We start from the raw sequence: 24,464 nt of genomic DNA on the forward strand, positions 1-24,464 counted from the left end.
ACATATTTGAAAATCATATGCAAAATCACTTTTTGGCAATTCCCCATAAAAATAAAATAAAACATGTCATGCCTGAGATTCTTTCATGCACTTCACAGGACCTGCTGTGCTGTTACATTAAAGACATCAATGGATATTTCGTAATGGATTAAACTCTGTTCTGCATATTAGTGTGGGAAATAAAATGGCCAAAGGGAAAGAGATAATTTAGCCATTAGCGAGTCTGTATATTTTTACTACTAAGAGAGATTACACATTCAAATATAGATTGATATCAGACCTTATGTTCAGATCAGTGCATGCAGAGCCATGAATAATATGAGGTAATCATACTAATCTGTGATTATACAGTACAGATCATTTTAATTTTGCCTAATAAAGCAGTACTACATACCAAACATGACCTTAGACACTGACGTAAATATCGCCAGTGAATTATTGTCCCTTTTTACCAAAAGTCTTTTTAAACCACATCTAAATTTCGAACCGATTCACAAGAAGGACTGGATAACATGCATAACTCCTTACAGTTGATTTTTATTCAGATAAATGACTGCTAAAAGAAAATAAATTGGCAATAAATAAAACACTGGCAGTGGGACAAGGACTGGCTTTAAGACTTTTTAGGAAAGGCAAGGATATCAGCTTTATTTTACTTTTAAAATCATCTCTCACTTCTATAAGACCTATTAGCAGCTCTAATAATAAATAACCTGCATTTGGTGAGTGTTTGCCGGTTTGTCATTTCCTCCCAACTTTCACAGGATGTGTGTGGGTGGGAGAGAACGAGAGAACAAACAACACACACACAAGACTAAACCAGATTCGGCGTTTCATCTGGGAGGCTGCAGTGATTTAGCAGAACGGTTTATCTAATTTTGGCAAGAAAATTGTTTCAAAGACATGATGAAAAAGGCAACATCTTGTGTATGACAATTTCACCCTTCAATTCCACCGCGGAACTGCATAACCGACAAAACTAGTAGTTAAATCTAGTGAAAGTGTTTGGCAGTGGCATATGAAGGTAAGGTAGGTTGGCCTACATGCAACTTGTCAAAGCTTCTGATGAGTATGGGGGAATCCTTTTCCTAAGTCGTTTCCCCTTTAAATAATGGCCATATTCTGCACATCAGACACAATAAGAAATCTTGAGAATAATTGTCCCTGTGTCCTCAATCCTGGAGTTCCGCTGCACAGAAAACACAAAAGCACCTCTAAATCCACTTCTCTAAAAAGTGCTTCACCTTTCATCATCTCCGTTCAGTAAAGAGGTGCCTCCTCCTTTAAACATGCACTTCATTAGCTCCTCCAACAACCCCCACATCCCCAACTTCCCCTGTCCTCCTCATCCTGCCTCCTGAGAGTGACAGTATCTCCTGATCCGCAAGGTGGCTGGCTTAATATCAGCGGCTTCTGAGATTTCAGCTTGTGCGCCACAGTCATAAAAATGGCCTCTACGTGGTCACTGTTATTCCGACCGCCATCGTCGTTTCCGTAGGGGTTTTTGGCAGAGGTCTCGAACAGAGGCATTGAGTGTGCGTCGGCAAACTGCTGTGCTACGTCAGTGCTCACTTGTGCGGCGTGGCGCAGGTCGCATTTGTTGCCGACCAGGATTCTGGGCACCTCCTGCCCCAGGGCATGCTGACGACACTCCTCAATCCATGCCGGAAGGCTACGGAAACTAGCGGCATTAGTGACGTCGTAGACAAACACCACAGCGTGGACGTTGCGGTAGTAGTGCTGCACCATACTCTTACGGAAGCGCTCCTGGCCCGCGGTGTCCCACAGCTGGACCTGGAGAGGGGAAAAGGGAGAGCAATTAGCTGTCAACTTATGTCATCATAGCACACATATCTGTTCTTTAAACGTTACAGGAGAATGCAGGATCTGTTCATGCATAAATGAACAACACAGGCAGGTATTATGCGAATGGTGAAGTGTGGGTCTTGTGCATGAGAGGTGTTCGAAAATTACATATAGTGTGCAACAGAGCTCTATACTGAGGATACTATGACAGCTGGGAACGTCATAGGGGAAGAACAAGCTGTTACACCCTAATGAGTCTAACCCTGCATTTAATTTCACTGTCTTGTTACTGTCTTTCAAATTTTTCAACACGATCAAACATGATTCAACACAATCTACTACATGCCTTCCGTGGTCTGATTGATAGTTTGTGGTACATGCAACTTTGGTTTTCTGTTTTAACTGAAAGCACTGACGTATCTTAAAATATGTCAATGCCATTGTTTTGTCTCAAAATAGACACCTAATGTTTTTTTCTAAGGCACATCTATAAAAGCTAATTAAATATCCTGATTGAACTAAGGCCTAACCCTGGCTTAATCTAAACCCTGTTTGTGAAACAAGGCCATAGAGTGATAACTGATATTTTATATGCATTTTATTTTCGTATTCTGCTATATTGTTTCAAAAATCTCATTGATTTACATTAAATGCTATCAGAATTTCATCTTACATTTTGGGCATACAAATAACATTATTTGTGCTCAATTTGGGCCTCTGAATAAAATTGAGGTATATTTTTCTCCAAAAAGTGTATCGAATATGATACAAAACATAAAACACATGTGCAAACTGTTCTGTTCCATTAAAAAAAAGTATTTTTCTGACTATTATTTCATTGTGTCAGGTTTTACTGGGTTAAATCAACGCACACTGGAGTAAATTAACACTATAACCTTCTAAAATTACAAGCATCCTCACCTTGATTTTCTCGCCGTCTATTTCAATAACCTTCTCCCGAAAATCCACCCCGATAGTGGCCTCAGTCCTGTCTGGAAACTTGCCCGCACAGAATCTATAGGTGAGGCAAGTCTTGCCAACTCCAGAGTCACCGATCACGATGATCTTAAAGATTCGAGTCCGTGGGGGAGGCAGCGAAGAGCTGGTCAAAGATGAGCTAAATTCAAATGAGGACTCGATATCTGCCATGCTGACTTCCTATAGAGAAACAAATGTGCCCCTTACAGACTGACACAGTGAAAATGTACTAACGGGTCAGATAAGTGATTCAAACGCAGGTTTCGCTTAACCTTCAGCCCTTCACCTCAAGCTTCATGTGCAAAACTCAGAGATTCAAACGTTGGTGAGTGTATTTGACGTGGTGACCGGTACACTGTACATTTTGCTGATGCATTCCTGGCGGAGTCCTCTTTCTGTTTGGGTCTGTGTGCAGCCACGTACGACGTTGATACATAACTGTAATCTCGCGAGAAGTAACAGAATACTGAGAGCGTTTGTTTAGTAGGCTACTTCCAAACAATACACGTGCACGAAAGAAAGAAAAAACACATTACAAAAATGAAATATACTTCTGTAAACAGAGCACACAAAACACAAACTAAATAAATATAAAAGTAATTCAATTGAATTAATTAATTTTGTATAAACAACGGGGTGGAAGATATCACTTTCCTTCCAGTGATGATTTGATTGTTAATATTTGTTATTTTAACATTGATGGAGAATGGACTAAAAAGATTCAGTTGGGTTCGTTCACTGATTCATTCGCTTAAAAGCTTTGTTCAAAAACACCGATCCGTTCACGAGTGAAACCTCACTGTACACAGTCATGTGTGGCTCAAGTAAACACTGACACTTACCAAAGTCCAACTCTAGATTTACTGGACGACTGCTGAAAATGTTGGTAAGTTCTTACAATTTGTTACTGTTTTAAAACAGTAGCCTAATAAAACACTGAATGAAATGTTAAAAGTTTATTCACTAAAATGTTTTCATTATATTTGTTTGAATTTATAGCCTACATATTTAATTGTGTCACAATGTCTCTCAATGGTAATGTGCAGCACTAGCCTATATGATGAAACTGCTGTTCGGCATCAGTGTCTGGAGATCATGCACATTTCATTTGCTGATAAATAGGTACATCAAGGTGTTGAGCTGGAAACGCCTCCCTCAGGACTGGAGAGAGAGTTTCATACTCTATTTAACTTTGATGCTCTGCAATTTCTGTCTGAACTCATTTCTACCTTCCAACCTGAGGTTGACAAGGTACCCACTTTAACTTGTATATAATTTCTAATAGTTTTTACAGTTTGTTACTCTGTTTTAAAATATCTAAATATAATAGTCAATAACAATAGCAAAATGGGAATGTTGATTTGTTCTGTTTTTGGAACTAACCTGCACTGTACAAACTCAAATGACATATTTACTCATAACAATGTTTGTTTATGTATTTATTTTTTGGAGAAGTTTTCATTAAGAGATATTCTCACTCTTTTGCAAGGTTTTGAACTTGAGAGGTCTCCGGAAAGTTCAATTGGATCTCACTGGAGAGTTACCAGGCTTTCTGCAGGACACAGCTCACATCCGAAATGATCCCAGCTGGAGAGTTAACCCTGTTCCAGACAGATTACACTGCAGACATGTGGACATCGGTGACCTTTCACCCTGTGATACACAACGTCTTATAATGGGACTCAAATCTACTGCCCAAGGGTTACAGGTAGGACTTAGTTGTGCCAATATGATGGTGGTGACATACAGAAAACTATAGTGGCAATTATATACTTCAATGCCATGAATACAGAAAAGAAAGAAAACAGATTCCTGGTTGTAATTATACTATTGTTCTGCTCGGTTGTAGGTTGATTTTGATGATGGCAACTGTCCAACATATCGCAATCAAATAAAGGGCATTTATAATGTTTACCTGGCTGTGCACAACCAATTTCAGGGTGAGTCTTATGTCATCTCTTGCTACTTTTTTTATTAAAACTGTGATCTGGAAAGCATGTGTTAACAATTTGTCTCATTTCTTATAAATAGATGTACCACCCATTTCTCAGGCTCCAGTCCTGATGCTCCGTCCTCGAGCGTGGAACATGGTGGAGCACAACATGATGGTATGGATCTGTAGTGAGCTGGTATAATGGCACAGATTAGGATATCCACGATTGTCCATGTGTGTTGGTTTATTTGAAACTGTGTTCCATTTAATGTTCTATTTTAGGATTTTACTTATTTTAAAATTATAACAACTTACAACCACAAATGAGATCTATTTAAAATTTCACATATGCCACCACATATGATCATCCTTGCGAAGGGACAATCAATGAAAGTCATTCATCATAAACTCTTCTTTTGTCAGTAAATGTCTAATTTGTGTCTGTTTATATATTGCTCCAAATGGGGTTTTGGAGAAATATCTGATTCAGATTAAAATGAAAGATTTTAATTGATATTAAAATTAAAGGGTGAATGTGATTTCACCAAGTGCAACATGTTCCTCCTGAATCAACATCTTTGTTGATCCTGGAACAACATCCCAATCAACTAATCAGATTTGAGGGATTGGTTTTGTCAAGTATAGGCTTACAACAAGGGTTAAGGGCTTCTACATCATTCTTACTCACCCATCATTTCCCTCTGATTTTAGGGATAACGTATGGGTAAGGTTAGCTTTAGGAGTAGGGATAGGGTTACAAAATGTTCAGACAGGAGTGTTGATCCAGGAACATGTCTTACTTGGCAAAATCCCAATGAACAAAATGAAAGATAACTAAGAAATCTCTTTAGCTGTAAATGAGCTAACCCTGAATAATAAAATATCTGTACTGAAAAGATCTGTTTGCCTGTAGGTGAATGGTCGAGAGGTTCCTGGTCCATTGTTTGATTTTGGTCTGCTGATGTTTCATAATGCAAAACTACTTCTTCAAAACCAGAGTGGCCCTTTTTTCTACTTGTCCAAGGTCAGTGTCAGATCATGTTACTTCATTTACTAGGACAGAACTTCAGTGTAGTATCAAACATATCCAAGAAAATCTTCATGTTTTGTTGTACAGGTTGAGAGCTACATGGAAGCCAGATTGTGGAGTCAGATTTTTTTCTGGACTGAGAAGAAGGTGCAGATCGAGATTGCATTTGATCCATTGCAGTGCCATGCAATTTAAATTTGGATATTAATTGAATTATTTTGTAGCTTGGCCTGCCAGCGGGCTGTATAAAGGCTACCGTGCTGATTGAGTGTGTCCTGGCATCGTTCGAGATGGAGGAGATTTTGTATGAGCTCAAGGAACACTCTGCTGGTCTCAACTGTGGCATCTGGGATTACTCAGCTTCATTTGTCAACAAATTCGGTCAGCTCACATGCTTTCTGCAAGTTTGACGAGTTTAAACCCAATCACATCTGTTGTTAGTGACGATGGTTTGCTTTCTAGGTCATCGGGCTGATTTCCTCCTCCCTGACCGCAGTAAGTATGTAGATATGGAGAAGCGTTTTCTGCACAGCTACATGGACCTTCTAGTGCAGACGTGTCACCGCAGGGGTGCCCTAGCAACAGGTGGCATGGCAGCTTTGCTGTTGCCTAGAGACAAAGAGAGTGACCTCTACAAGACTGTACTCGCTACTGTCACCAGGCAAGATGCAAATAACAGCTCTATGGTTATGGTGATTGGTGAATCCAATCCATAATCACAATATAAATGCAGTGGCACATAAATCCAAATATGGCATGAAACATGAAATAGCCTTAACATTTTGAGTTATTTTGGATTATTTTCATTATGCTAAAATAAGGCAGCATCACTATTACTATTGATCAGGGCTGCGATTTGAGGTCACATTAGAGAAAGTTCCCATGCAAAAACAGGTCAATAGCACAGAGATGTGTGAAGCACTGCTTTCTCTTGGATCACGCTGCAAATTCACGTGACCAGCTTGAACATGAGCGAAACCTGCGTGGGGAACTTTTTCGCCCTCACGCGAAACTCTCGATCACGGGAATTCTTACTGGAGGATTTCGCCTGCAAAATCTCAAAGAGCAACTATAAATATGACGCACCTTAAGTATTAAAAATAGACCTGTAATTCTGCGCCATGCACGAATTATACCTTAAATCACGCACCTTGTTTTGACAAAGCAATCAGGCTGACAATTGTTCCCTTGCAGACGATAAAACATAGGCCTAGGCCTATTCACATTGAAGGAGGAGCACAAACCATATCTAAGGACCAGAGTATAATAGAGACTTTTTAGACTCGGAAACCACCAACCTTGGCAACCGCATAGCAGTCCTATACAGCCATTCAGAATACTTTAAGAACTACATAGTGATGCTGCCCTTCAAATCATCCGCAACACCATAACATTGTAAGGGCCTGTTTTGTACAGGTGTCCTCTAGTCAAGTTCATTACAGACTCTACTTATGTCGTTACAGTTCTGTAATCCATATTTGAACAGCCTGATCAGTCATTAATTTTAAAATTTAACACAAGTTATGTTAAAGCCTTGGCTACATATAATATAATGTATCTGTGCTGATCCAATTATAAAAGACAACTCTTCCAATTATACTTCTGTATTTGTTCTCCATACAAATTATCTTTCTCACGTTGCTTTAGACTTAAGTTACTGGAGATCGAAGCAGGAGTTGATGGCTTCATGGTTTACGACATGGACCTGATTAAGCCCATGCAAAAAGTAAGTGTCCCACTTACTATAACAGGTTGTTCATAGGTCTAATCATTGACTTTCCCCATCACATCACTAGCATATATACATATAACAAATGTTTACATATACAAATATAAAACTCTTTCTTTCTCTCCCACAGCTGTTCCAGCTTCACTCTCACGGTCAGAACCAACTCAAGCAGCTGCGTGAAGACATCAATGTGACTCCTGAGGACTTGCTCATTATGCCTGCAGTTAGTTCACTTCTATCACTACAAATCCTGTCAGCTTATTAATAAATGTGTGGTCCTTTCAGTGTCTTCGGTGTGGTGAGGTCTTGCAAATTTGCATTATAGTTTAAATGCAGTTGCCATTATATTTAATTTTCAAGTGCTTTACATCTCTATATAGGGAGGAGTAACACTGCATGGACTGAGGTATAACATCGCTGTAGGAATCCTCTTCATTGAAGCCTGGCTTTCAGGTACAAAACACTTTTTTAAAACACTTTTATGCTTTGTGCTCAGAAAATTTGAGGTTTTATGGATATTAACTTTTAACAACAGGCAGAGGTCATTTCTTCTATCTGGGGAAGGTTGAGGATTCGGCAACTGCAGAGATATCCAGATCTCAGGTCAGTTCACCACAATGCCCAGCTCACATGGTACAATACAACGCCATCTCTTATTCTAAGAGGCTGCCTTTATCAGGTTTGGCAGTGGATCCGACACCAGGTGAGACTGGAGGATGATGGGATGGCGGTGACACGAGCTCTAGTCAGCAGCTTGGCTGACGATCTGACGGGAGATCTGAAGGCAGCCATAAATTGCCAAACAAACAGGTAGAGAATGCTGTATAGATGAAATACGTTTGTTGGAATGTACACACACAATTAAGTGGGATTAAAGCAACAACAGACCATGCGTTGCAGTGATTTTACCATTGGTTACAGGATGTTCTTGGGGGCGATATGAATAAATTACTGTTTATTTATGAAATATATAAATTATAACATGTAAAAAAAAATAAATTCAATATATACTAATAAAGTACTAAATAAATATTAAGCTCCTCCTCAAAGTTATATAGTTTATTAGTCTAACTCAGTGAAGTTATGAGACCCTGAACAAAGGAGGATCAGATCAGATCTTACATTACGGACATTGCAGTTTATTGTTCTCTGGTCACATCTGCACTATTAAAAATAAAGGTTCTTTATTGGCATCATTGGTTCCATAAAGAATCTTTAATCCATAGAATCTTTCCATTGCAGAAAAGGTTTCCTTGTAGTGGAAAAGGGGTCTTTCTATTATTAAAATGTTCTTCACACAAAGAAAATAAGTTATTTTAATATCCGTTCACTGAAAGGTTGTTATGGGAACCAAAAACGGTGTGCAGCCCTCATGCCTGCAGCAGGACTAAATGGCATGTTCACTGATGCCGCTAAACTGTTCATTGTCTTCAGTGCTGTTCCACAGGTTCATGTGCAATTATTGTTTATGGTTCACTGAACAAGCATGAAAAACTAAAGATTGTCTAAAGATATTCCAATAAAGCTTACTTGGATTTTACAAAATTGTAGTATCCTGAAAAAGGGAGGTTTCTTTCTTTTCTTTTTTTTATAATAAAGAGTTTATTAAAATTGTTTTCAGTAATTGAAATAAAGCTAAAATAAAATATAAATATTAGATGACAAAAAAAAAAAAAAATTGAAATAAGTTGAACTAAACTATAACTGAAATAAAAATAAAGCTAAATAGATATTTTATTAAACTAAAAAGGCAAAAGCACTTAATAAAATTACTACAGCTTATAAACAAATTAAACTGAAAATATAAAAATAAAAGCTAATTAAAAAAAAATAAAATAATAATAATATATATTAGTATATAAATATTTAAATAACACTGCACTAACTGTATGCTGTTTCACATTGTTGTGTATATATTGCCTATTTTCAACATTACTTATCCATTTTAAATACTGCTTTATTGGATTTTATTTAATGTCCCCCTGGGGCCTTAATATCTCAGAAAAAGGCAGTATTAAAAAATACAGTTGTTCGTCTAAATTACCACTGTAAATCTGTTACAGAGAGCTATGCCACTTCTGATTGCCAAAGAGCTCACATTGAGAAATACTGACCTTTTCTCTCCTTCCACCCTTTTTAGAGACAGAGAGAGGTTGATGACTGCTGTGTCCATGTTTCTAGAGATAGTGCAGAAGAATGATTTCCCAGAGTTCATCACTACATACCTGAACCTGGACCACACTTTCCTCAGCTCTCAGAGCCAACATGAGAACGGACCGACAGATGCGGTGCCCAAAGCCAGACTCTAAACAAGTGTGGGATTACACAAGTCTAAAATTACTTCTACATCACCAGCAAAATAATACATCCATGAATGCATGAATATGTTGTCGTAATGTTTGTGAAACTACTCTTCATACCTAGATTTTTAGACAAATAATTATGAAGATGGGTCAAAATGGGAGTGTAAAAAAAGTAAATAAACAAAATACTTCCATATAACGACAGCACAGTAGTACTCGACCAATTGACTTAAAATTATAGGACAAAACAACTAAAAATCAAGATATGTCTAATCGTAATTCACTCCCTCAACAGCGATCTGGAAAAACCTGAATATATGAGGAATCCTAATTTCAAAAGTGAGACATCTAGACCTGGACCAAGGCGAAGTTCTAAAATATTTTACAGGGTAGAAACTATGACTGCAAAATATTTTATAATTTTACTGGATCAAAATGAAGAATTTTAGAAATAAATTGAACTGGTCTTCAAATATTGTTGTGGAACATGGAGAGCCTTAGAGTCAAAAAGGTTGAGAACCATTGCTATAGAACATGAATTGAGGCTATAATTCAGTTTAATATCTTTTAAAAGTCATATTTCCAAACAACCAGTAAAAGTAACACCTAAAGGAGTAAGTTTAAAACACACACTCGTAAGCACAAATTTAACTAAGCAGCCTCTGCAAATTCGTGTGGTCTGTATTTTCTAAGAAATGAAATGGTTACATCTTACAGTGTACAACCGAATGTGGAAATTAAAAACAAAAAGAGAAGTGCATCACCGTTATGTTATTTTGTTTTATTTGTAACTGTGTGAATGTCAAATGACGGGACATTTTCTCAGAATTCAGACAGTGGTATGTTTGATGAAAAAAATAATAAAATCATAAACAGAAAGGTTGAAACCAGCATAAGGTGAACCCAAACAATGAGTGGGAGAAAAATAAAATAAGCCAAACAAACCCAAAAGAAACAGTCACAGTAAAAGGTCCAACAGAAGCCACTGCCGCCTCTAAGACGTTCACTGAATAACCGAAAGAAAAAAAAAAATAAAGAGATGCACGTCTGCCTCTCCTCGGCACTCCAGGTGACCTTTAAATCGGCTGAATTGGCCGAGTCACCTCCCGATTGACATGGTAGTCTTCCACTGCTGGCTCCACCTGGTGGCTGATCCTGGAACTGCTTCATGCCCAGCAACACAATGCCACATTAATTCACTACCACACACTCCCCCACCCCCCTCCCCCAGGTGCCGTCATCTGCATCTAAAGGTCCGCCCCACAGGTTTGGCACACGACCACGCAAGACAAACCAGGACCAACAGTATAGCTCCTCCTGATATTATTCGGTTCTCTTTAATATTATTTGATATAAATTACTCTTAAAAACATGAGAAGCAAGATGCATGTGTCTGATAAACAGGAATTAGGCCCAATGAGTTCACTGTGACCGTCTTGATCAATCTTTCTCTGTAATACCGTTTATTCTGTTCTAGCATAAGAGACGCCATTGGCCATATAAAAAAAAAAAACAAGATAGAAAAAAAAAAAAAGGAGTAAAATGGGGTTTTCCCCTATTGCTTGCTCGCTTGCTCCTGTGAGTAGATGCGAAGGCAGAAGGTAACTGGTCTCGTTAGTGCAGTGGAGTCTCAACCTCTGTGGGGCGTCTAGTCTCAAAATGCTGACGGCCATAAAACGGCCACCCTGCTCACATCCTGAAATGCTCACATCTCATTGGGCATGTCCTCGTGGTCGCAGGGGGACAGGTCTCCGTTGGTGGTCACAGCAGAGTTGTCCTGGTAACCGGGGGGCATGAAGGCTACAGCGTAGGGATAGACACCGTGGCAAGCCACACGGTATGATTCGAGAAATTTCTCCTGCTGCGAGCCCAGACTGCCGTCCCTCAAAGCCTGGAGCGCCTCGGTGCACGTCTGATAGTCACACATACAAATGAGAGATGTAGCATCATTCTTTTCTAGTGAAATATCACTAAATGTACACTTGATCTGTTTATGGTTTTGGTACCTGAATGGTACTGCCTGTTAGGGGCTCGTTTAAAGAAGTAGCCAGCTCAGCAGCCATGCTCTCAGAGGACGGGTCCAGAAAGACCATCATCTTAGCAGCTGCAAACAAAACAGGCAGATTCTAAATGCACGGCTAAAAGAATTTAGTGGTAATGCTAAAGAGTTTCACAACAACAAAGCAGTAAGGAGACAATCATGAGCAAAAATGACCATAGGTGTACTTCAAGATTATGTGAACAAGCAGTATTGTGATTGAGTGCGTTTCATCACTCTATTGTTTCAAGTATAAATAACACATAATAAAAGTTTGGGGTTGGTGAGATTTGAAAGAAGTATCTTACACTTATCAAGACTGCAATTATTTGATCAAAAAAATATTTTAAAATCATTTGATTTAAAATAACTGCTTTTTTTTTTTTTTTTTTTATGTAATTTGTGATGGCAAATGTCACATATGCTGATTTGGTGCTCAAGAAACATTTCTTATTATTATATATGTTTTTTCCCAAGATTCTTTGATGAATAGAAAATTTTAAATGGAAATCTTTTGTAATATTATAAATGTCTTTACTGTCACTTTTGATCATTTTACTGCATTCTTGCTGAATTCAATTATTAATTTCTTTCAAAAGATTACAAATAAAAACAGACCCACAAACTTTATAACGATAGTGTATACTTACAATTGTACTTTTTGTAAGAAAATAGAAGTTTCAAAATATAAGTTCAGTAACATCACAAGTGGGTACCTGCAACTCTGTGTGGTATTGAGTTTGCATGTTTGCTCAGGAAGTTCTTGTTGAAAGTCTTGGGGTCACTCTCGCCAAACAGTTTTGTGATCTCCTGCTTCAGAACCGTCTGCACTGCCTCAGGCATGTCCTTACTGTCCGACACTGAAAACAAACACAACTCTTAGTGGACTTGCATGCTTTTGTTCTATGCGAGGAAAGCATGTCCGCCTTTATGTACCTCCTTTGAAGAATCGCACCAAACACTGGTGCAGCCAGGGGTGATCGGGGTCCAATGAGTAAGCTCTCTTCACCGACTGCAGCATCAAAAGATACTTCTCTACAAACACAAACACACATCATGAGTTTTAAATCACAGAACCGGAAACGTTATGAGTCACTATGTTGAGGTCATCAGTATGGTCACCTTTCCTGAGGTAGATCTCAAAGGCCAGCAGGTGCGTCTCTATTTTATTCTTTACCAAGTTCTTCAGAGGAGTCAGGAACTTAATCGCTTCTTCTAGAGGACTCTCAATCTACAGACAAAAACATGACAATGTGATGAAAAATCGTAATACTTTATCCTCTAAAGAACAAGTGGCTGTGTCAACATACACACCTTTGCAAGTTTATCTGGTATGAGCTCCTCTTTAGGTCCTCCAATCTCCTCCTCGTCCTCTTCCTTTTTCTTCTTTTGGTTCTTTAACTGTTTCTCTTTTTCAGCATTCTTCTTTTCCTCTTCTAACTGGGCTTTCTTTTGGGCACGTCTCTGTTTGTTGCGCAATTTCTTCAGCTCCTTGTCTGTCAGGTTGGCTACAGAAGAAACAATTATTCAGAAAACAAAACCACCTCACATTTTTGTAAGCTTTCTCCAAAAAGCAAGGATGGGCCTCAGGAGGTTTGAACGTGTCGAGTTTGTTTAGTGTGCATGAAGGTACCGTTGTCGGCTTGAGACTCCTTGTTGTCATCAGAGAGCGGGTTATCGTGAAGGCTGAGGTAGATCTCGATGGCCGTACGCGCTGCCTTGAAGTAGAAAGGGTGCATACGCAACACATCCTCTAGCTTGAGCAAATCCACGTAGGAGCGCAGCGTCATCTTCCGCATACAGTATGTATGGAAGTCAAACTGGTCATCCGTTATCTCCACAAAATGCTGTGAACAGCAAGATGAAAGTGTCAGGATATTTCGGACCATTCATCTTGAACTAGCTTTGTGTTAAACCAACAGATTTAACACTGAGGTATTAAACTACAGATTAAAAGTCGAAGTAAACATCTGACAGTGTCTAATGCTGTAGGACTTACCCTTTCTATTTCATGGCACTTCTTCAGCGCCTCTCCGTATTTGTTCAAGGACTTGTAGGCCAGAGCACATTCTGTCTGGAACCACATGCACTGCATCTCGTTCAGATTCTCTACCGCAGAGGTTCCTTCCTGCAGGAAACAACAAAGATAAGATACACTCAGATTTATATGTTTTTGGCACTAAGACAGATCATTCCTGGAAAAATAAATGTGAGAAATTAAAAAAGGTCAATATGAAAGCAAGTCCCACCAGTTAGTTACAAGTGCTAAGTGAATTTCCGGTTAAAGCATTACCAGTCAAATTTTACTGTAAAGTGGGCATTAACTTAACACTAAAATATTTGTCTCTCTATTCCAATGCCAAGATTGCCTCCAACTGAATGAACTTGTCTTTTAAAGGGACTTTAAATATTAGCTAAAGGAACAGACTTGGATTCAAAGTTTGGGGACATGAAGATTTTATGTTTTTGAAAGAAGTCTTTTATGCTCACAAAGGCTGCATTTAACCAATCAAATATACAGTAAAAACTGTAATACGGGGAAATATTATTACAATTTAAAATAACAGCTATCTGTTTTAACGTATTTTAAAATGAAAATGATTCCTGTTAAGGCAAAGTAATTAATGAGAAGAACAGCATTATTTGAAATAAAAAAACGTTTGTAACATTCTAAATGTCTTTACTGTCACTTCAGATCAGTTTAATGTATTCTTTGTGAATTATTAATTAATATTAATCTCTTGAACAAAATCGTACTGACTCCAAATTTAATTGTAGTGTAAAGGGCTTGACATTAGCTGTTTTGCTCACCAGCAAAAAAGGTGTAATTTTTCTCCTATTGCTTGCTCATAATTTCACAGCAGGTATGTTAGATTGCTGTCACTTTAAAACCTGATGCATGGATCTATAATTCTGTTACAAATGCGTTTCCTTTCTCAACTGTTTAGGTTCACTTAAACCATAACTGACAGTGTTTACGGGAAAACTCGCCAAGACCGTCATTTTGACATTATTTCGTGTGTATTTGACTGTTTAAGCACAATAAACAGTGAAAAAAAAAAACTAAATTTAGTACTGAGAGGCGGCTTTACGTGTGTGCACTTTGGGTGAGAGCACAAATTATGCAAGAATGAGTTAATAAGCACAATAGCTTAAAAGACTACAAATTAAACATTTATATATTTATTATATATAAAATTCAACCCGCCTAAGTGGCTAGTAGGAATGACTGCTTTGTACACCACTGCTGAAATCCACCCGCGGGTTGGCAGGCCCTGGTAGTGTATATGCAATAATTGGTGTCATTTGAGCTTAACCACACTAACCCGTGTGAACTTGGAACACATCTCTTCAGCCTCCTTGATAAGGCCAGCCTTGAGCAAATACTTGGCACACTTGGAGTTGATGAAGCGGTCAGCAGTGTCCAGAGCCTGGGCCTCGTCCATCCACCGAGCAGCTTCACGGATGTTACCCGCATGCTTTCAAGAGAACAAGAGGGAGATTGGAAAATAAGTCACTCTCTCAAGTTAATGGTTCAGGTTCTGGCTTGAGAATAATTTTGAAACACTTCTCAAACGTAAAGGTGTGTCATTTCGTTAACTCCTGATGTAAAGTACCCAAGTTTGTTTCCTCGACCTGAGAGTGTTTTACCTTGTATATCTTCGCCTTGATGAGGAAGAGCTCTATGAGGGTGGGGGTGCTTTCAATGGCTGTGTTGATGTATTCCAGGGCAAGCGTCTGTTTGCTGATATGGTTGAAATGCTGGGCCAGGAAAAACTGAACCCACAGTAGAGTGGTGGGAGGCTCCGTTTTCCCGTCATCTACAAATTCAGCAACACATGTCCACAGTGAGAAATTTGGCACCATCCACACCATTACAAGGCAAGGCAAGTTTATTTATATAACACATTTCATACACAATGGTAATTCAAAGGGCTTTACATAGAAAAGGAAATAAAATAATCACAACATATGCAAAAGAAATAAAAATAGCATGCATAAGAAAAAAAGTTACAATCGTATTTAACTAAAGGCTAAAATACTATTACTTCAACTGCCATCCGTCATTAAAATCCGTTTGCAAGTACTCACCATTTTGGTTGAACATTTTACAGGTTCTTAAACTTTTTTCATAGCCCACAACTAACTCCTCAATAATCGCTACCTGCAAAAGACGGAAAGAGATTTTCTAATTTGTTGAAAAGCAGAAATTTCTACACATCTCTAGGTCATATTGTCATCTCACCTTGTCTTTGTGGTGGTAGAGTGATTTGAGTGTGGTAAAGACAGGTGGGCATCCTTTGCTAAAGTTCATCCTCAGGTAGCGATCCAAACACTCTCTAAACTTCTCACCTGCGAGAAACAAATGCGGTCATATACACAGACACATTATGAGAGCATAACAGCCTTATTGATTTGACAAGACTGACCTGTGAGGAAGCTGAGAGGAAGTCTTCTTGGCACCAGGCCTTTAGGATACTTAACCCAGGCATCTTCATAGATTTTCTGCTTCTCCTCGACACTCTCTGAAAGCAGCATGACATAATAAGGGCTAATAGAAATGAAAATCAGCCAAGATTTGCTGCGTTCAGGATAATGTGTGTTTACTTGGTTTGAGTGCTTTTTCCAGCCCTTGATAGTAGCTCCAGTTCTCAGGGTTTCTCTCCAGCAGTCGGCGGTAAACCTCCGTAGCTTCACCAGCCCGGTCTAACTTCAGAAGCAGCTCTCCTACACACATACCAACACACTTTGCTTTAGAGAAACTGCGACAGCCCATGATAAACGAGTTCCCAGACAACACACAAAAGGATGCACCCTTATTAAAATTCTAGCTAACAGCTGTAATATACAGATTCATATTAAATGGTGTTGTTTTGTCTAAATAAATAAAAAATACACTAACATTAAAAAGTTTGGGATCAGTACGTTGGTTTTTTTTTTTTTTTTAAGAAATTAAAACTGATCAAAGTGGGCAATACAGATACTTATGTTACACAATATCTCCCCTATCTAAAATAAATGCTGTTCTTTGATCATACGATTCAACAAAGATTCTGTTTTCAACATCGATAATAAGAAATGTTTCTTGAGCATCAAATCAGCATATCAGAATGATTTCTGAAGGATCATGTGACATTGAAGACTGGAGTTATGATGCTGAAAATTCAGCTTTACATCACAGGAATAAAGAATTTTTAATTATTATATTAATTTGCTATATTTTGACCAAATAAATGCATCTTCGATGAGCCTAAGAGACTTCTTTCAAAAACATTTAAAAAAAACTTACTGACCCCTTTTGAACAATAGTTAAATAACAAAAAAAATGTATAAGTGAATTTAGCCAACACAACATTATATTGTGCAGTATTTAAATATGAATATTCATTTTGAGATTTGCTAAAACTTTTAAATATGAACTAAGTGAGCATTAGATGGCAACAAAGTTAATCTATAAGCAAAAAAAAGGAAAGCATGCACAGTTAAACATATAAAAAAAATTCAAGCTAATTGTAGCAATACTATACAAGCAATACTAATATCAACCAATAACTGACACATTATTGAACTGAACATCCCCCCCCGACACATTTATAAAAACACACCTCGTATCTCCTCTACAGCCAGTTTGTCACAGATCTGTTTTTCATAGTTGGTCAGGTGATCAAGGGCTTCTTTGATAAGCCCGGCCTCCCTCAACAGCTGATTCTGATACAGCAAAAGCTCGCTGTACTCGTAATCCACTTTCTCTGGAGACGTCTGAAATACAATCATCCCACAATCTTCAGTGGCATTCAAAAACAAACACTAGGTGGTATCCCCTACCCAAGCTTTTCACAAAAATAAACAGTGCAGATAACACAACTGTCAGGAAGTGATGAAAAAATACCTGTTGTGTTTTGCGGAACTCTTCCACTATCTTAGCCGCCATCTCGTAATCTTCCAGAAGGTGGTACGCAATGGCATATCCGATCCAGGAGGCTCTTTGAGCTGGACGCAACTGCAGTAACTGGTACCTGGTCTCCTGTGAGAGAGAAATGAGAGAAGTGACAATTCTTATAATGTGCATATTTCAAATTTAAAATAAATACAAATATGAATTATGATACAAAACATAATATCACCGTAACAATTTGAGTGAAAGGATGACTTTGGCTTTTTCCATGGAACATTGTAATTTCCTGACATACTTAAACAAGCACTTCCATTCAAAATAACTTACCCGGTAACCTTCGAGGTCTCTCATTTGGATCTGCAGCAGTGAGAGATCTCTGAGGATCTGCAGATTGTCTTTGTCCCATTTAAGAGCATTCCTGTAGCACTTGATGGCCTCGTCATACTTCTTATCCGAGCGCTGAAGCAAACCGTACACGTGCCAACCTGAAGAAGAGTTAAGGACAGGAAACTGCACTGCGCCTATTGCTGAATGATTTGGGGGGGATCAAATTATGATAAATCAATTTTTCTGCTAAAAAACTTAAAAAACAAATAAAGCTCCAGGTTTGCAGTGGTTTCATGTAGGGCTGCACAATTTAGCCCAAAATGTTGTGATTATATCATTATGACTTAGTAATAAATAATTGTTATTACTAATATTATTTACATTTTTATCGCTAAATAAAATATATACAAAATAGAAATGTTAAACAACAAGAAATAATTACATGTAAAAAATATTTTATAAAAATAATAATAAAAAAACTGTCATGCTTAACTCATTTAACTTATGTTGTGAGATATTCAGTGCCGTACAGTTACAAAGTACCTCAAACTGGGTTTCATTCACTAGTAGTTACGTACAATGTTCATACAAAGCAAAAATTACTAATACTTCTTTTGACAATGCTTTTCATGAATCTACTGACAATGGGAAAAGTGTTAAGGATACAGACATGACTCTTCAGATCGTTTCGTAAACCTCGTCGCACTAGATCATACGCCTCCTCCTTTCGACCCAAGCAGTTCAGAGTCAGTCCCTTCATTGCGAGGGTCTCTGAGGGATAAAAAAAAAAAAAAAGAGATATGATCATACGCTCAACCAATTTAATTATTCAAAATGATGAGAAAATGAAGTAATTAATGTCAGAGAATGGTCTAACCTCCGTGTTCGGCAAACTTCGGGTTGAACAGGATCTGTTTGCAAAACTTGAGGCCATTTCTGTACTGCTTGTGTTCGTAGCATCTCTGCAAGACATCAAACGGGAAAAGCACGCTCACTAAAAACACCTTTCACGGTTTATAAGGCAAAATGAAAGTACGGTAGAGGTGTGTGGTTAAAGATGTAGCTTCTGAACACTTCAAACCAGAAACATCAAACCAGAACCTCACCCAAAAGTAGGTGTGAGACGCATAATAACCAATGCACACTGAGTCTATGACACAAATGTGGATCACCTTGGCACTATGTGGCAACACAAGAGAACACAAAGGTTAAAAGATTTCACGAACTCCTGCAAAGACATGCGCTGGATAATCAAGAATAAATCTGAGAAGGCGGCTGCACCTTCTGCAACAATGTCCCTCTTACAGATCTGCTGTATATTTGATGTAACTCTTATTACAGTACTTCACAATGCAGAGTTCCTACACATTTTCCATTTCAAAATTCCATACTTTTCCAGACCTCCAAACTATTTTTTAGACCATATTTAACACAAATGATATATGACGTAATATATTAAGTGATGTAACACATACAGCATTATTTTTGGTAAATATTAGTCATCTGTAAATATTTAATTTTCAAGTTTTTCTTTGGTTTTCTCGAAATAACATTCGCTTACCTGATGAGAAGAAACCTAACACAGTTTATAACCTGCATATATTCACCTCTGACACATCAATTTAATATTGTAGGTCTGATGTTGCATGATCACCAAACAGCAAAAGTACAGTCTGATTTAGGTGATCAGTAAACTTCTACCATTAAAACACTCTGCACGTAGGACTGCGTATTGACAAATTGCAAGATTCGATTTTGATTCACAAGTTTGATTAAATTTCATTCAATATTGATTAATTAGGGTATGTATCATGTACAGTACATGGAAAATTCTCAAGGAAATAAAATGTCTCAATGCTGCAAACTATACAGGGAACCCCAGCTGGTACATTACTAAAACATTAAAGGTTAAAATCAACTGATTTGTATAGGCTACTTACATTGAAATTATAGCCTACATAAGGAAGTTTTTACACTAATAACGTTATAACTTTTTAATGGCATAATTATGCTTCTACTTGTTTTTGTTTTGTTTTAAATATAGACAGTCATATAGCGGCTCATAAAATTATTTAATAAAAGATAAAATATTTATTCAAAGATACATTAAATATTGAAGAACATGTTAAGTAAAAATACAACGAATATGCAATATAGTGCATAATATTTAGCTAAATGCTCCTCTAGCGTTTTTTTTTTTCCCAAACTGACTAACAGGTTTATGGTCATTGAATGGTTTTTCTGAGGTAAATGTAACATTACAAACTGTTTTATTGATGTCTTCCCGCAGTTGAAACACTGATTGAGCGATTACATGACATTATACGGATTTCGGTAAGTTGTACTGTATCTTTCAACATTCCTTCTGATGTTTGTTCATGTTTATTTGGTGCTGTAACTAGTAGTCAAGCGGAAGAGATGATCGGTACACGTGCGCTGCTGCTTCGCTTGAACTTAGGCGCTACACAAACCATCACACAACATTAAAGAGCACCAAAACAGTATTTATTGTTTGAATTTTGTAATAAAATGGACAGAATTTGAAAGCTGAGACTTTGTTTCACCTCAAAATCAACAATGCACAAAGTTTACTGTGATTTATTGGATGGGAGGCGTACTAGAAAGTTTTTTTTATTCATCAAGTGAAAACAGCATAGACTAAAAGATTGATTCATAAAAATGAGAATCCATTAAAATCGAGAAATGTATACTTAAAACTCACCTCTCTACCTGCTTGTATGATACGTTTATTTTGTCAAATTCCTATTTTTGTACTTTAGAAAACTGAATGGGGCAATAGTCTGGGAAAACAAATATTTTTCCATACTTATCCAGATTTGGAAATTACTCAAATCAAATTCCAGACTTTTCCAAACAGCATATTAGGAACCCTGACAATGCTACTAAAACGCCTGTGGCAGGCTCAGAAGAAAAAAGGCTACGATGGTGAGACGTTGATTACAAACAGATTCCAATCTACTTTTGTCACAACAGTTTTGACATCCCATGAGCTTTCATAAAAGTCTGCCAAATTTCGACATAACAGTAACGTGAAGGAATGCCCTTCTAACATAAGCATGTTTAATGCACTGCTGTTCGCATTATCATGACTAAAAGTAATGTGTGAGTTGAACAAATGTAAATCACAATAAAGACTTCTAGCAATTCAAGCTTCCTCCATGTGCCAGAAGAGAAACATGTTAGAAAACTCAAATAAACCAACGTCAGATGATGACTTAAAATGTCTAACTTTGCATTCTGGAACAAGAAAAGTCAGGAAAGTCTAATAATCAGTAATAACAACTACTTGGGGCTGTTTCACGACTGGTTAATACACATTACTAAGAGCAAAGACTGGACAAGCAGCAGTTGAGTCACTTTGACCTAAAACAACATCCAAAAGCACAAAGAATTTCATAAGAACAAAAGTGCATCATTTGGATTGGATGTGTGAGACTATTTCCAATAGAGTAGTCAAATGACCAGCTTTGTCTCAAACCCTAACTAGACTATTGTCTAATTAGACCTAAATAGGTTTTGAGACACAGCCAACCTCTCAAGCTAGTCTCCCAAAATACATTTGCTTTTGGTTTCTGTATGAATTATATTAAAAACCTATGAAATCACAATTCAGGTTCTAGGCTATAGCTTTTAGCCAAAGAGTGTCCGCTTCTTTGAGGCCATCTATATGCTAGTGTACTCTTATAATTATTCACAAATAATAAAAGCCAAATTTATAAAAGCAAATTATAACTAATTAAATTAAACTTAACGGTAGGGCGCTAGCTTTGAAAGAATGAGATCCCACTCTTCAGAGCATCTCCAAAGCCACTCCTCCTTCAAAACACATGAACGCACCAAAACAGAACAGCACCAAAACACTTGCACGCGCAGCAGATTCTGCAAAGCGTCATGAGACAAGATACGGCGTTAAATTACCTCATGTCTCAAAGCACATTACCATAATAATAAACTTAACTTACAGAACACTTGTACCACCTGACTGCTGCACTTTCATTTCGTTTGACAAACGCATAAATCCGAGTCTAAGGACATGAACAGCTCCGGGTAGAATATCACAGGTTGCCATCTTATAATTATGGTAACGACATGGCGTGAACGCAGCAGAAGCTCGTTGTTTTGGTTCAGGAGGAACTATAAAAGAAAACTGCTGTTTGTTTACTGTGTCTGGTGACGGTGTCTACAACGCGCTGATAACGTGCGATGTCTGCATGAGCAAAGGGTGCTTGGAAGTATGGAAATAGATACGTTGACAGGCAGGTAAGACGTCATATCAATGTATTCGGACCGAATGAAATAATTGGACGAGCATTTTTTTTTTTGTCCTGAGACTTCCACAGAAGATATATGTACATGTTTTAATATTAACACCACTTCTATTAATGTTTGCTATCATGATGTGAAGAGAGTTTCAACCATTATAACAGAAATGTTTATAAAACAAATTGCCTACCCTACCTTTAACGGGGTTAATCAATAGGCTATATATTGCAGGAACTTAATATAAAAAAAATTGACTGACTCATCTTGCATTAATTACACAGAATTTGTGTTAACCAAAATCTACCTAGAATGATAACGTCCCACTCCCTGATATCACCACCACACGTGATTAATGAGTTAGTTCGTCCAGTTAGCATCTGACAGCAGTTTTTGAGGAGTGGCGTTCAGGTACTAATAAAAGTGTCAATACACAATAATAAGTATTTTTTCCCCAATTAAACTTGCGTAACAATTCTATACACACTAACGTAACTATTGCAATATTGCCTTCGTGCTTTAATGCACTGCTGTTATTTGGCGGTTGGTGTTGCTTTAAATGGATTAACTTTCATACTGTTAACTTGTACGGTGACTAATCGATTCAACTCCGTGTTTTGACATGATTTACAGCACGAAACTCTCAAACACCACACGATGTTATTGGTACAGATTTATAACGCGACTTTATAGCACTGTTTAATGGTTATTCCGGCCACAGCTATCAAATCACTGATCTTTGCGCTTAACGTGCTAAGGTAGTTAGCTGCTCGGTGTCAGGCAAGTTCATCTGCTCTCAAAGTGCGTGAATGTGCATGAGCTAATGGTCATGTTACGAGTATTAAAGCAACGCCAATGCTCTCTCTTAGCCTGCAAAATACTCTTAGGAGGTTTCTCGTGAGGTCAGCAGAGAGAGATCCTGGCTAAAATAGGAAGGCGACTGGCACACGCTTCCTTTCTATTATTAACGATCCAGCGTTCGTTTGCAGATATATTTCCCCCAACTTACCAATATTCTCTTAAAGAGAGCGTTCTCCTTCGGCGGCAGAGTTATCGAAGGCATGCTTCTAGCTTTTAAGTGTTGAACACCGTGCCTTTGCACTAATCATGAATCGGAATCCGCGATCTTCTGGCTGGATTGTCTGCTGTATCGTAAAAGCCCCCCGAACTTCGCTGTCTGGGGCTCCTCGACTTCACGTGGTGACAGCAGGCCCCCCTTCAGAACCAAAATGGCGACGCTGCTTCTCCCCGGGTCAAACGGTGAACTGCGCATGCGTCGAGTGTGCAGCATTTCCGAGGCGGGGATGAAATAGTCTTTTTATATACATCTTTTTTATTTTATTTATTTTAATATATTATAAAATTAAGATATATAATTATATGAAATAAATACACAAAGTGTAAGAAAATGACAGTTTGCCTTTTTGACGTTATTTTAATTATAATTATTATAATCAATGTTTCTGAGACAGGACATATTTGTATTCTTAAACACTAATAAACATATATAAAAGGTGAAACAGCTACTCGTAAAAGCTTATTGTGGACGAATGTATTTAGAAATGTTAACTGGGCTAATATCTGGAGTCGTTGTGAAAAATACTGTTTAAATAATAAAGTAAAAAAGGTTACCTTTAAATTATTTACAGGGTTTATTTACAGCTAAGAGTGTTTTGGAGATTTCGTTTAGATATTGATTATTCCTGAGATTTTGTTGAAAAGAAAATAATCTATTCTTTGTGTATACCCAATCATTTTTTGGGTGAATATGGAACATTTTATTAGAAAGAAAACAGAAATTCAATGTATTCTAATAAAAAACATCAATAATTATTTTTATTTAAAAATGTAAAAAAAATATATATATATATTAAAGTTATTAAAGTTTTTTTTATTATTATTGTTTTGGGAAAATTTCACATACACAAAAAGAAATTGTCAGGGTCAAAGCCAAATGTCAGTTACAGAGAGGACTTAATATTTTTATTAAAAGTTTTTAATCAATGAATGGTTGTTGTGTTCACTCCGGCACATTTGTGTATACATTTGTATATTTTTGTATACTGTATACTTTGTTCCAAGCACAAAAGTATGGAGGTGAATGAGTCTTTCATTGGCGATCGATTACTCTACGTGCCACTAG

The 24,464-nt window shown here is 37.6% G+C and overlaps 3 protein-coding genes across 4 annotated transcripts; 1 reads left to right on the top strand and 2 right to left on the bottom strand.

Moving 5' to 3' along the window:
- Positions 1 to 517: 517 nt before the first annotated feature.
- Positions 518 to 4,376, bottom strand: rab33ba (RAB33B, member RAS oncogene family a). 2 transcript variants are annotated; one of them, XM_084430206.1, is made up of 3 exons: positions 4,263 to 4,376; positions 2,728 to 2,964; positions 518 to 1,794 (listed from the first exon to the last, which is right to left on the bottom strand). In XM_084430206.1, exons 2-3 carry the CDS (start codon positions 2,953 to 2,955, stop codon positions 1,300 to 1,302), a joined length of 723 nt encoding a protein of 240 aa, XP_084286332.1. In that variant the 5' UTR covers positions 2,956 to 2,964; positions 4,263 to 4,376; the 3' UTR covers positions 518 to 1,299. The 2 variants fall into 2 exon arrangements, with proteins under 2 accessions (XP_084286332.1, XP_084286331.1); XM_084430205.1 differs by lacking the exon at positions 4,263 to 4,376 and adding an exon at positions 3,146 to 3,329.
- On the top strand, positions 3,248 to 10,544 carry ugl (ureidoglycolate lyase). The gene is made up of 15 exons (XM_084430204.1): positions 3,248 to 3,670; positions 3,907 to 4,035; positions 4,274 to 4,492; positions 4,634 to 4,724; positions 4,816 to 4,892; positions 5,631 to 5,741; positions 5,835 to 5,894; positions 5,972 to 6,128; positions 6,210 to 6,408; positions 7,395 to 7,473; positions 7,607 to 7,699; positions 7,857 to 7,929; positions 8,012 to 8,079; positions 8,156 to 8,286; positions 9,617 to 10,544. Exons 1-15 carry the CDS (start codon positions 3,665 to 3,667, stop codon positions 9,783 to 9,785), a joined length of 1,662 nt encoding a protein of 553 aa, XP_084286330.1. The 5' UTR covers positions 3,248 to 3,664; the 3' UTR covers positions 9,786 to 10,544.
- Positions 10,545 to 11,108: 564 nt separating this feature from the next.
- On the bottom strand, positions 11,109 to 23,603 carry naa15a (N-alpha-acetyltransferase 15, NatA auxiliary subunit a). The gene is made up of 20 exons (XM_084430201.1): positions 23,331 to 23,603; positions 18,918 to 19,002; positions 18,707 to 18,811; positions 18,041 to 18,198; positions 17,708 to 17,842; positions 17,424 to 17,577; positions 16,426 to 16,545; positions 16,248 to 16,343; positions 16,064 to 16,170; positions 15,910 to 15,982; positions 15,469 to 15,638; positions 15,144 to 15,296; positions 13,817 to 13,945; positions 13,451 to 13,664; positions 13,132 to 13,325; positions 12,940 to 13,048; positions 12,754 to 12,852; positions 12,534 to 12,677; positions 11,786 to 11,883; positions 11,109 to 11,691 (listed from the first exon to the last, which is right to left on the bottom strand). The coding sequence occupies exons 1-20, from the start codon at positions 23,382 to 23,384 to the stop codon at positions 11,485 to 11,487; spliced, it is 2,604 nt and encodes an 867-aa protein (XP_084286327.1). The 5' UTR covers positions 23,385 to 23,603; the 3' UTR covers positions 11,109 to 11,484.
- Positions 23,604 to 24,464: the final 861 nt, after the last annotated feature.

Source organism: Rutilus rutilus (genome assembly GCF_951802725.1).
Source record: "Rutilus rutilus genome assembly, chromosome: 14".
Lineage (NCBI taxonomy): Eukaryota > Metazoa > Chordata > Actinopteri > Cypriniformes > Leuciscidae > Rutilus > Rutilus rutilus.

What these genes read in the sequence shown, in the direction of transcription:
- rab33ba (XM_084430205.1), bottom strand. Translation starts at nt 3,220, where the DNA reads ATGTATCAACGTCGTACGTGGCTGCACACAGACCCAAACAGAAAGAGG. An exon ending in CAGGAATGCATCAGCAAAAT is followed by an intron (nt 2,965 to 3,145) that starts GTACAGTGTACC and finishes GTTTCTCTATAG; the next exon opens with GAAGTCAGCATGGCAGATAT. An exon ending in TAGACGGCGAGAAAATCAAG is followed by an intron (nt 1,795 to 2,727) that starts GTGAGGATGCTT and finishes TCCCCTCTCCAG; the next exon opens with GTCCAGCTGTGGGACACCGC.
- ugl (XM_084430204.1), top strand. An exon ending in TGATTAAGCCCATGCAAAAA is followed by an intron (nt 7,474 to 7,606) that starts GTAAGTGTCCCA and finishes TCTCTCCCACAG; the next exon opens with CTGTTCCAGCTTCACTCTCA. An exon ending in ACTTGCTCATTATGCCTGCA is followed by an intron (nt 7,700 to 7,856) that starts GTTAGTTCACTT and finishes ATCTCTATATAG; the next exon opens with GGAGGAGTAACACTGCATGG.
- naa15a (XM_084430201.1), bottom strand. Translation starts at nt 23,384, where the DNA reads ATGCCTTCGATAACTCTGCCGCCGAAGGAGAACGCTCTCTTTAAGAGA. An exon ending in GAAGTTTGCCGAACACGGAG is followed by an intron (nt 18,812 to 18,917) that starts GTTAGACCATTC and finishes TTTATCCCTCAG; the next exon opens with AGACCCTCGCAATGAAGGGA. An exon ending in TGTGTTCCAAGTTCACACGG is followed by an intron (nt 13,946 to 15,143) that starts GTTAGTGTGGTT and finishes TGTTTCCTGCAG; the next exon opens with GAAGGAACCTCTGCGGTAGA.